The 12,393-nt window shown below is 45.6% G+C and overlaps 1 protein-coding gene across 1 annotated transcript in view; it reads left to right on the top strand.

Moving 5' to 3' along the window:
- Window positions 1–12,393, top strand: part of LOC137378595 (uncharacterized) — a 207,407-nt gene that overhangs the window by 120,844 nt on the left and 74,170 nt on the right. Inside the window, exons 37-39 of the mRNA XM_068048896.1 lie at window positions 8,928–9,026; window positions 10,688–10,845; window positions 11,537–11,701. Of these exons, the coding sequence (XP_067904997.1) occupies window positions 8,928–9,026; window positions 10,688–10,845; window positions 11,537–11,701 (422 nt within the window). The remainder of the gene's footprint in view (window positions 1–8,927; window positions 9,027–10,687; window positions 10,846–11,536; window positions 11,702–12,393) is intronic.

The following is a 12,393-nucleotide window of genomic DNA, read 5'->3' on the forward strand; positions in this document are numbered from 1 at the left end:
ACTTCCAACAACCACAACCATCTTCCTTTGCGCTAGGTATGACTCCAACCAGCGGAGAATTTTCTCCCGATTCCCATTGACTCCAGTTTTGCTTGGGCTCCTTGATACCATACTTGGTCAAATGCTACCTTGATATCAAGGGTAGTCACTCTCACCTCACCTCTTGCGTTCAGCTCTTTTGTCCATGTTTGAGCCAGGGCTGTAATGAGGTCAGGAGCTGAATGGCCCTGGCAGAACCCAAACTGAGCGTCAGTGAGCAGGTTATTGCTGAGCAAATGCTGCTTGATAGCACTGTCGATGACACTTCCAGCACTTTACTGATGATTGAGAGCAGACTGATGGTGCGGTAATTGGCCGGATTGGGCTTGTCCTGTTTTTGTGTACAGGACATACCTGGGCAATTTTTCACATTGCCGGGTAGATGCCAGTGTTGTAGCTGTACTGGAACAGCTTGGCTAGGGGCACGGCAAGTTCTGGAGCACAGGTCTTCAGTACTATTGCCGGAATGTTGTCCGGGCCCATAGCCTTTGCAGTATGCAGTGCCTTCAGTCATTTCTTGATATCATGTGGAGTGAATCGAATTGGCTGAAGGCTAGCATCTGTGATGCTGGGGACTTCAGGAGGAGGCCGAGATGGATCACCAACTTGGCACATCTGGCTGAAGATTGTTGCAAATGCTTATCTTTTGCAATGATGTGCTGGGCTTCCCCATCATTGAGAATGGGGATATTTGTGGAGCCACCTTCTTCTGCCAGTTGTTTAATTGTCCACCACCATTCACGACTGGATGTGGCAGGACTGTAGAGCTTAGATCTGATCCGTTGGTTATGGAATCGCTTAGCTCTATCTAGTGCATGCTGCTTATGCTGCTTGGCATGCAAGTAGCTCTGGGCTATAACTTCACCAGGTTGACACCTCATTTTGAGGTATGCATGTTGCTGCTCCTAGCATGACCTCCTGCACTCTTCATTGAACCAGGGTTGGTTCTCCGGCTTGATGGTGATGGTAGAGTGGGGGATATACTAGACCATGAGGTTACAGATTGTGGTTGAGTACAATTCTGCTGCTGCTGATGGCGCACAGTGTGTCATGGATGCCCAGTTTTGCATTGCTAGATCTGTTCAAAATCTACCCATTTAGCATGGTGATAGTGCCACACAACACAATGGAGGGTATCCTTAATGTGAAGTTGGGACTTTGTCTCCAGAACGACTGTGCGGTGGTCACTCCTACCAATGCTGTCCTGGACAGATGCAGCTGCGACAGGTAGATTGGTGAGGACAAGGTCAAGCATATCTTTCTCTCTTGTTGGTTCCCTGAGGGAAGAGAAGTGGTAATTGAGGAGCCGATTGCGGTAGGGAGTGGGGAAGAGAAGCGGCAATTGAGGCCACTTTCCAAAACTTGCGCTGGAGGCTGACATCTCTTTGCGTGATGACGTATTTATGCGCAGGCACGCATTAGCACTGGCAAGCTGGCAAAGCTCGGGTGCATTTTGCACACGCGCAAGGATGAATGCTTTCCACACATGCGCGCAGTTCAGACCGCAGTGATGATGTTGATGCTTGGCTGTGTTGTCAGGAGACACTCTGTTTATTTAATCCACCATAGCCAATTTCTTTAGTAGATGGCCCCAAAGGTTAAATCAAAGGCAACTGAGATAAGGGTAACCCAGGTTTTCTTTTGGTCAGCTGATTGTTTGATGTGAGTAACGTGCTTTAGTCTCAAAAAAAGTTGTTGAGACATCTACATGCAGCATTTCTGATTGCTTGTGCTCTCCCTGTAGGTACACACTCCACTTACCTAAGTCCAGACAAGTTTGGCACAAATAGGCAAAACTAAGGCTTAGGGACCCAAGTGTGCATGGTGTTGGAGTTTAACTGGCTAAAATTGCACAGTTTACCAATGTAGAGTAAAGATAGGCTCACTGTTGCTTGTCCTGTCAGCACCGCTTTACGCACTGGGGCATTTCTTTTTTTTTCATTCATGGGATGTGGGCGTCGCTGGCCAGGCCAGCATTTATTGCCCATCCCTAATTGCCCTTGAGAAGGTGGTGGTGAACTGCCTTCTTGAACCGCTGCAGTCCATTTGGGGTAGGTACACCCACAGTACTGTTAGGAAGGGAGTTCCAGGATTTTGACCCAGCGACAGTGAAGGAACGGCGATATAGTTCCAAGTCAGGATGGTGTGTGACTTGGAGGGGAACTTGCAGCTGGTGGTGTTTCCATGCATTTGCTGCCCTTGTCCTTCTAGTTGGTAGAGGTCGCGGGTTTGGAAGGTGCTGTCTAAGGGGCCTTGGTACGTTGCTGCAGTGCATTCTGTAGATGGTACACACTGCTGCCACTGTTCGTCGGTGGTGGAGGGAGTGAATGTTTGTAGATGGGCGCCAATCAAGCGGGCTGCTTTGTCCTGGATGGTGTCGAGCTTCTTGAGTGTTGTTGGAGCTGCACCCATCCAGGCAAGTGGAGAGTATTCCATCATACTCCTGACTTGGGCCTTGTAGATGGTGGACAGGTTTTGGGGAGTCAGGAGGTGAGTTACTCGCCTCAGGATTCCTAGCTTCTGACCTGCTCTTGTAGCCACAGTATTTATATGGCTACTCCAGTTCAGTTTCTGGTCAATGGTAGCCCCTAGGATGTTGATAGTGGGGGATTCAGCGATGGTAATGCCTTTGAATGTCAAGGGGAGATGGTTAGATTTCTTACTTCCCTATGTCACTCGAAAACATAAACCTTTCCATTTTTATTCAGTTTTAGTGAGTGCAGGGGTTTTGCTTCATAGGTTATATAACCCAGAAGTAATGCCACCTCCTCCTGTCACTTCTGATCAACACTGCTAATATCATGGTTATACACCACCCCTACATGCCATTTCCTCCTGCCACCATTCATAGGCACCCATCCAGTTATTCCTTAACTCCACATGGGCAATCGCATTGGTTTTTTTCTCCTTTATTTTTTGTTTTGCTTTCAGTTCTATTTGGATATGGAGGAAGTGACTAACTGTTAGTGCCACACTAATGTTACTGACCAGTGAAAGTGTTGTACAGTAGTGCACATTTGTGTTATAAACCAATATTTATGGAAATGCCATGATAATGTTACAAACCAATGCAATGCAGTGTAATTGTTAGAAGCATATGGAATACAGTAATGTTAGACACCCTACAGCACACAGCATACCTTGTACCACTGAGACAGTGTTTGTTCCCTTTCCTTCATCAAACAAGGCTGAACTTAAAAGGAAAATAAAATGGAGACTCCGCAGTCGCTCTTTTATTGATCCTTGCCTCTCACATCAATAAGTCCCTTTGCAATAATATGGAGGTATCTAATTCTATTACTGGATTGTTGTCACATTAGACGAATGCTAATGAATGTGTGCCAGCCCCATGATGGGTTGCATGACCATTTCAGATCAGAGAGCTTGCAGCAGATTGACCACTGGAATATCAACAGATGTGGAAATTGGATTTGTGGTCACAAGATAAAAGAAATGACCCAAATGATTGCCCCCACCACCATGTGCTTCATGTACATGTCCAGATTATTCCCCACTACTGGATTTATATACGCAGGTTCTTCATATGCCCTACATTTGCGTTGTATGAATATATAATGAGTCTGATGATTGCAGCACAGTGCAGTTGGGACTGCTGAGATGCTGTGTTTACCTGTATCCCACATAGCTGAGCTCACACTGTAATTTGACTGCTGCATTTGCAACGTATATTGGATGGCTCCCTGAGAGTTCAGAAAGGTCGAGGGCTATTCTCCAGCCACTGTGCAGGTGGTGAACTTTTATTAAAATCAATCTGGTTTAAATGTTGCAATAAAATGTGACAAGGGACAAGCAGCTCCATTCAGTAAAACAGCTTCAGAGATGCCGTTGCAGGAGGTCCTGCACAATAGGGTGGTCGTTTTTGGGGCAGATGACCACCTTCAAGTGAAGGTCAGCTTCAGATCCGTTTAGATAGCACCAGCTGTCCACAGAGCGGGTCAGAAAGAAAGGGGGCAATTTTAACCTAACCTGCCCATCAGGAAAGTGAAGACATCGGGTACAGCATTGGTAGTATTGGTCCCTGGGATGAGGGTTGTCCTATGATGAGAGGCTGAGTAAATTGGGCCTATATTCTCTGGAGTTTAGAAGAATGAGAGGTGAACCAATTGAGACATACAAGATTCTGGAAGGGCTTGATAGGATAGAAGCTGAAAGATTGTTTCCACTGTTCAGGGAATCTAAAACACAGGGACACATAGAAACATAGAAAATAGGAGCAGGAGTAGGCCATTCGGCCCTTCGAGCCTGCTCCGCCATTCATTGTGATCATGGCTGATCATCCAACTCAATAGCCTGTTCCAGCTTTTGCCCCATACCCTTTGATCCCTTTAGACCCAAGAGCTATATCTAGCTCCTTTTTGAAAACATACAATGTTTTGGCCTCAACTGCTTTCTGTGGTAGTGAATTCCACAGGTTCACTACTCTCTGGGTGAAAAAATGTCTCCTCATCTCAGTTCTGAAAGGTTTATCCCGTATCCTTAGACGATGACCCCTGGTTCTGGACTCCCCCACCATTGGGAACATCCTTCCTGCATCTACCCTGTCAAGTCCTGTTCGAATTTTATAGGTCTCTATGAGATCCCCCCTCACTCTTCTGAACTCCAGCGAATATAATCCTAACCGACTCAATCTCTCCTCATACGTCAGTCCCACCATCCCAGGAATCAGTCTGGTAAACCTTCGCTGCATTCCCTCTATACCAAGAACATCCTTCCTCAGATAAGGAGACCAAAACTGCACACAATGTTCCAGATGTGGCCTCACCAAGGCCCTGTATAACTGCAGCAAGACATCCCTGCTCCTGTACTCAAATACTCTCACTATGAAGGCCAACATATCATTTGCCTTTTTTACTACCTGTTGCACCTGCATGCTTACCTTCAGCAACTGGTGTTCCAGGTCTCGTTGCATATTCCCCTCTCTGTTTATAGCCATTCAGATAATAATTTGCCTTCCTGTTTTTGCCACCAAAGTGAATAACCTCACATTTATCCACATTATACTGCATCTGCCCACTCACTCAACTTGTCCAAATCACCCTGAAGCCTCTCTGTATCCTCCTCACAACTCACCCTCCCACTCAGTTTTGTGTCATCTGCAAATTTGGAGATATTACATTTAGTTCCCTCATCTAAATTATTAATATATATTATGAATAGCTGAGGTCCTAGCACCGATCCCTGCGGTACCCCACTAGTCACTGCCTGCCAGTTAGAAAAAGACCCATTTATCCCTACTCTTTGTTTCCTGTCCGCCAACCAATTTTCTATCCATCGCAATACACTACCCCCAATCCTATGCACTTTAATTTTACATGCTAATCTCTTATGTGGGACTTTGTTGAAAGTCTTCTGAAAGTCCAAATAAACCACATCAATTCTACAAGTTACATCCTCGAAGAATTCTAGTAGATTTGTCAAGCATGACTTCCCTTTCCTAAATCCATGCTGACTCTGCCCGATTCTACCACAGTTCTCCAAGTGCTCTGCTATAAAATCTTTGATAATGGACTCTAGAATTTTCCCCACTAGCGACGTCAGGCTGACTGGTCTATAATTCCCTGCTTTCTCTCTACCTCCCTTTTTAAATCGTGGGGTTACATTAGCTATGCTCCACACAGTCTCAGGATAGGGGCCAATCATTCAGGACTGAGATGAGGAGAGATTACTTCACTCAAAGGGTTGTGAATCTTTGGAATTCTCTACCCCAGAGGGTTGTGGATGCTCCATCATTGAATACATTTAAGGCTAAGATACATAGATTTTTGGTCTCACAGGGAATCAAGGGATACGGGGAGCGGGCAGGAAAATGGAATTGAAGCCCAAGATCAGCCATGATCGTATTGAATGGCAGAGCAGGCTCAATGGGCCATATGGTCTACTTCTGCTCCTATTTCTTGTGTTCTTGTGTTCTTGTTTTTACACCACTCGGACAGTAATGTTATGTGGAGTGTAAAATCAGCGTTCCACCTGATGCTGTGGGTTACCTGCCTGGAGAGTTTAGTTAAAATGATCCTTTTAATTTCAGGAAGTGCTTGCGAGCATGGTTGCCTTCTATACCTGTCCCCGGCAACATCCCATGGATCAGCCCTGTAGCATATCTGAAAGGAGGTGCAGCCCAGTTTCAGGTCAGAGTCTGTCTCTGTATAAGGAGCTGCATGAGGGAGCATGATGAAGCACTAGTGAAGAGGATCAAGTGTAGGTTCAACTGCAGAAACGGCAACATGTAAGCTGGAGAGCCAGCTCAATGGTTCCTTCAGCAGCTCAACCTGGATATTTTGCCCTAACAATATATCTTGGTTGCTCATCGTCAATGGGTCATGGACTTATTCGGGATTATGCCAAGCAGTCTGGACAGTTTAGAGACATCAATAAAAGAGTCAATAACTTCCAGTTATGCCTTTGTTACCTCTAGACTTTACTATTCCAATGAACAAGGACAACAGGAACATGGGAACACTATCACCTGTAAGTTCCTGTCCAAGTCACACACCATTCTGGCTTGGAAATATATCGCCTGGAGCTGGAGCTCCCTCCCGAACAGCATTGTGGGAGTACATTCACCATATGGACTGCAACGGTTCAAGAAGGCAGCTCACCACCATTTTCTTAAGGGCAATTAGGGATGAGTAATAAAAGCTGGCCTTGCCAGCGATGCTCACATCCCTTGCTGGCCTCCCACATTCTACCCTCTGTAAACTTGAGGTCATCAAAAACTTCATTATCTGTGTCCTATATGCACCAAATCCCATTCACCAATCATCCCTGTGCTTGCGGTCGTGCCTTCAACTGCCAAGGCCTAAGATCTGGAATTCCCTCCCTACACCTCTCTGCCTCTCCACTTCTCTTTCCTACTTTAAGATGCTCCTTAAAACCCACCTCTTTTGGTCATCTGCCCTAATATCTCCTTATATAGTTCTGTAGCAAATTTTGTTTAATAATATTCCTGTGAAGCACCTTAGAACATTTTACTGTGATAAAGACGCTATGTAAATATGAGTTATCGGTGTTCTTGTTGACCAAGCTGCAGCCCACCATGGAGAGCATGATCATACCTGCTCACTCAGCAGCAATGGAGCCCCCACCCTTCAACTCCCCACCCAAGTTCCAAAATCAGGCATCACTTCCATCACAAATACTTTTAATGAGATTCAAGGCCTTGGGCTCCAGTATACAGAAGTCTGACTTGTCTGGATTCCCCATGTTTAGGAGTGTATAATGCAGAGCTTCTATAATCTCATGTCAGTTCACGCACATTTCTCTTGTCTTACTGAAGGAGTGGTAGAGGAATGGCTGGAGCTGGCATGAATGAGAGTTATATCTCTCGGGTCAGTACCACTTCTATACCAGATAGTCGCCAGACTCATGTGACTCCACAGGTACCAGATCACCTCTAGGCCAATGCAGCCACTGAAGCAATATTCATAGCCTCTGCAAGTTGCAATTGCATAAGGAAGTGAACTACCTATAGAGATAGTGCAGCTATCTATCTCATTTCCTCCTCCAACTTGAGAGCCATTTATAAAAGCATAGCATACACTTTCAAAGTGGTAAAACACAGAAGCCCTGCAATCTCACAAATCTACCTTGGCTCTCTGACCATAATTTTGGTGGTAGACCATCAGAAACCCATGAAAATGGCATAAACTGCCGAGAGGCCCTGATCTCAGAGACTCTGAGTGGCCTGCAGCTGTGCTCAGTTTTTCTGCCTAAATTGTAACCACCCAGAGGTTGGGTATACACCTGGAGGAAAAAATGTATGGAGTTATCTCTTTTCAGGGATCTATTCTATTTTGTCCTTTGAGATTCATCCAAGTCACCAATGCAAAAATAAGAAGATATGCAGTAAAATGTTATCATGTGGTATGGGTCTCACTATAGTCACAAATTGGACAGAAAATGCTGGAATTGCACAGCAGGTCAATCAGCATCTTAAAAAGAAAAGACAGGCGGAAATGTCAGGTTTAAGACACCTTGATATATTTAGGTGCTGTGTTTTCAGCATTTTAAGTGTGTGCTTCTTTTAATCATAGAGTCATATACAGCACAGAAGGAGGTCATTCAGCCCCATTGAGTCCATGCTGGCTCTCCATGGAGCTATACATTCAGTCCCACTCCCCCACTCGATCCCCATAGCCCTGCAAGTCTATTTCTCTCAGGTGGCCATCCAACTTCCTTTTGAAATCATTGATCGTCTCCATTTCCACCACCCTTGTGGGCAGCGAGTTCCAGGTCATTACCACCCACTGTGTAAAAAAAGGGCTTCCTCATATTCCCCCTGCATTTTTTGCCCAAAACTTTAAATCTGTGTCACCCAGTCCTTGTACCATTTGCTAATGGGAACTGTTTTTCCTTGTCTAACTTATCTAAGCCTGTCATAATTTTATACACTTCTACTAAATCTCCCCTCAACCTCCTTTGTTCTAGGGAGAACAAACACAGCTTTTCCAGCCTAACCTTGTAACTAAAATCCTCCATCCCTGGAACCATTCTGGTAAATCCTCTGCACCCTCTCAAAGGACCCTCACATCCTTCCTGTAGTATTTGAATATATCTCAATACTGATCAGTATTAATTATCAATTGAAGATATTTAGGCTGAGCAATTGGCTACTGAGGTCAAACCAGTAAACTTGGTCCAATCTGGTTTCCAGTTCCTAGTTTGATGTGTGAAGGATAGAAACTGTCACTGATTGTCCATCTCTTTCCCATCCCTGGTGTGAAAATGCAGGAGTTCAACTTGATATCATGGTGATATAAATGATGTCACCTTTGGCCCTGCTGGCTACTGGCAGAGCCGCGAGTCTCTCTGTGATGGCTTTTAATTGGCTTTGAACAATTACCTGCAATTTCATTTTCTTTTTTGAATAGAAGTAAGTCCTGCTCCCATGAAGACAATGTGGATGAACCATCCCAGGAGTTACCTGTGCAAGCTTGGCACAGCCAGCCTAACCTCCAGGTTGATGATGGGTCAGTAAGACGAGATTTACGTTGGTTCTTGACCAACAGGAGTTTATAGTAGCTTCAGTGGTTGATTTTTACTAAGTCCTTCCTGCTGTCTGCAGATGCTCCTCATTGCTGATGCAGCCCCTACCCTTCATTGCTTTAGGAAGGTGTCAAATGGCGCTGGCTGCAAATAACATCAAAAGAGCAGGTTTGTTGTTAAAGGTCACACTGGGTGTCAATGGTGTGCAGTGATGCATGCACTCAACTGCTTATAGGTGGCTGTTCTCACCTGAACACTTGGGTTTGGCCCCTTATGTAAGGGCCGCAGTTTGTAATGAACTTAAATTGGGAGGTGTTATCGGATGGTAGAATGGATTCGGAGAAGGGGTGGGGGGGTGGGAGAGAGAGAGAGAGAGCAGGCAGTAAGGGAAGGTTGAGCGGCATAGAGGAGCAGGGAGAGAGTGGGCAAGAGGTGAATAGCCTGATTTAATTTATCCCATTTATTTAATTAATTTGGTGATACTGTGCTTTTGCCTGTAGCCCAATTGCTTTTATTTAGGGCACACGTATTCATTTCATCAATTGTCGGTTGGAACTGAGCCCCAAAAACTGGTCTCCCTGAATTGGAGCCTAGTTCATTAAATTAACTTTCAGCTTTCCCCCTTACCATAAGAGCAGGATTCCAGGCTACATATATTTATTTATTTCCTTAATTTCCAGGTGTTCTGCTGCTCAGTTGCATGAATAGAAGCTGTAAGGGAGCAGAAGCAGAGGCTGTAAGCAGCAGTAGAGGAACTGGGGCATCACATGTTGCCATAAGGCTGAGTGGGGTTGGGCTGGCAAGCAGGGCACACCAACAGGACAGATAGCTGTGGGTGTTGCCCAGATCAGAGGCCAGAAATAAAGCAGCAGGGCTGGATAGTGAGCGGAGAGTGCGAGCAGGGGCAGGTGGTGAGCAGTGAGTGCCAACAGGGGCAAGTGGTGAGCAGGGAGTGTCAGGAGAGCCAGGTAGTGAGTAGGGAGTGCCACCAGAACTGGGTGGTGAGCAGGGAGTGCCAACAGGGACAAGTGGTGAGCAGTGAGTGCCAGCAGGGGCAAGTGGTGAGCAGGGAGTGTCAGGAGAGCCAGGTAGTGAGTAGGGATTGCCAGCAGGGGCAGGTGGTGAGCAGCGAGTGCCAACAGGGGCAAGTGGTGAGCAGGGAGTGTCAGGAGAGCCAGGTAGTGAGTAGGGATTGCCAGCAGGGGCAGGTGGTGAGCAGCGAGTGCCAACAGGGGCAGGTGGTGAGCAGTGAGTGCCAGCAGGGCCAGGTAGTGAGTAGGGAGTGCCAACAGAACTGGGTGACGAGCAGGGAGTGCCAGGAGGGCTAAATGGTGAGCAGTATCTGCCAGTAGGGCTGGGTGGTGAGCAAAGTGTGCCAATGTTTACAAAGGAGGTTTCAATGGAGCACATGCCCTATACAAGGGATATCTACATATATATATATATTTGTGAATGGACAAGACGTATCAGGATGTAAAAGGTTACTAGAGTTGTAATAATATTATTCTGCAATAGATTGTATTTAGTATGGTTGTGCACTGCAGCACGACAATTGAGCTAAATTTTAATATTGATGCTAACAGCACTAGTGCCCTCAGGCTACATTTTAAAACTGGCATCAGACACACCTTGTATTACCGTTCAGTTTCAGAGATCAACACGGTTCAACGTCAAGTATTACCAGTGCTATTGTTAATGAGCGTCTCCAAGAGCTAGTGAGAAGCTTTAAGGAACGAACAGAACTGGTCAAGGAAAAGCTCATTGACCCCGATGCATCTGAGGATGAAGGAAGTCCATCCGCTTGTAAGTAAAAGGACTGGGGAATTGGGATCAGGACACGGTGATTGGGATGGGGTTGGTAGTATGTGCAGTGGACGATAATGTGAAATCATGGACTGGCATCACTAGGCAGTTTGAACTACTGATCAAGCCTCGGGGAAGATTTCACAGAACATCATCCAGTGGGACTAGGTGCAATGAATGTGGAGGAACACAGGAAGATACAAATAGAGCAGGGGGGATTAGATGGTTCAAAGGGTTAATGTACTCTCCCCTCATTCTGTGACTTGGGTTCCAAGCCTGACCAGATTGTTGGGATGAAAGTCTACTATCTATTGCCTACCAGTGGCCTAGAAATTCCTGAGACATCCTTCTTGTGAGTGGATCTAAACTGGGATTGAAATTCTATCTGTCCATGAATGTGCCCTTGAATTGATACCAAATTTGGGAGGTAGGGACACTGCCCTCAACAGCAGTGGAGGAGAGGACAGTGGGGAAGAATATCATTGTGAATCCTTGCCGTCATTTCCTACATTACAGCAGTGAATACATTTCAAAAGTTCTTAATTGGCTGTAAAGCACTCTGGGACTTCCTGAGGTCATGAAAGGTGATATAGAAATGCAAGTCTTTTTATTAATTTGCTCCATTAGGTGGCTCAAATGTTTTGCACTTGCTCACAGATGAATCTGACTGTTTGTTTACTTTATACTTCAGCACCAACCAAGAAGGCCCCGGAAGTCCCTCCCCCACCCCCAGAGGAGGAAAAAGAGGAGGAGGAGGAGCACTACTGTGAAATGATGTGCTGCCGGTTTAAAACTAAACCTTGGATCAGACGGATTAAAGCATTGGGGTTTCCATCCAGTGTTGATCCCTTCAGCAGTAGGTTTAATCGGGACTGTCTTCGAAAGTAATATTTGAAACTGTGGTAGTCTGAGCCATAATTGGTCTGAGTGCCACCCTATCAGTATTCTAATCAGTAACGTCAACAGGATTGAAACCAAGCAGGACCTAGTTGAGCAACAAATGGTCAATGGGGTCTTATTGGAGCAGGAGATAGTCAGAAGGTACAACTGTGAACAGTAACTGATCATCAAGATCTTAGCTCAGTGGGAACTGATTTGAGTAGCAAGCAGTCAACCAAGACTGGTTGATAAAAATTAGTCTGAACAGTAGCTAGTCGGCAGGATCTCATCTCCACAAGAATTGTTCAACAAGAATAATCAACAAGTACTCGTCTGAGAGCTAACTAGTTAGCAGGAAATAATCTGAGCAGTAACTGGTCTGAACAGCAACAATCAACAGTTTGATTTTTTTTATTCGTTTATGGGTTGTGAGCATCACGAGCATGGCCAGAATTTATTGCCCAACCCTAATTGCCCTTGAGAAGTTGGTGGTGAACTGCTTTCTTGAACTGTTGTGGTCCATGTGGTGTAGATACACCCACAGTACTACTAGAGAGGGAGCTCCAGGATTTTGACCCAGCAACAGTGAGGGAACGCTCATATATTACCAGGTCAGGATGGTGTGTGACTTGGAAGGGAACTTGCAGGTTGTGGCGTTCCCATGCTTCT

The sequence above is a fragment of the Heterodontus francisci genome, chromosome 17, assembly GCF_036365525.1.
Source record: "Heterodontus francisci isolate sHetFra1 chromosome 17, sHetFra1.hap1, whole genome shotgun sequence".
Classification (NCBI taxonomy): Eukaryota; Metazoa; Chordata; class Chondrichthyes; order Heterodontiformes; family Heterodontidae; genus Heterodontus; species Heterodontus francisci.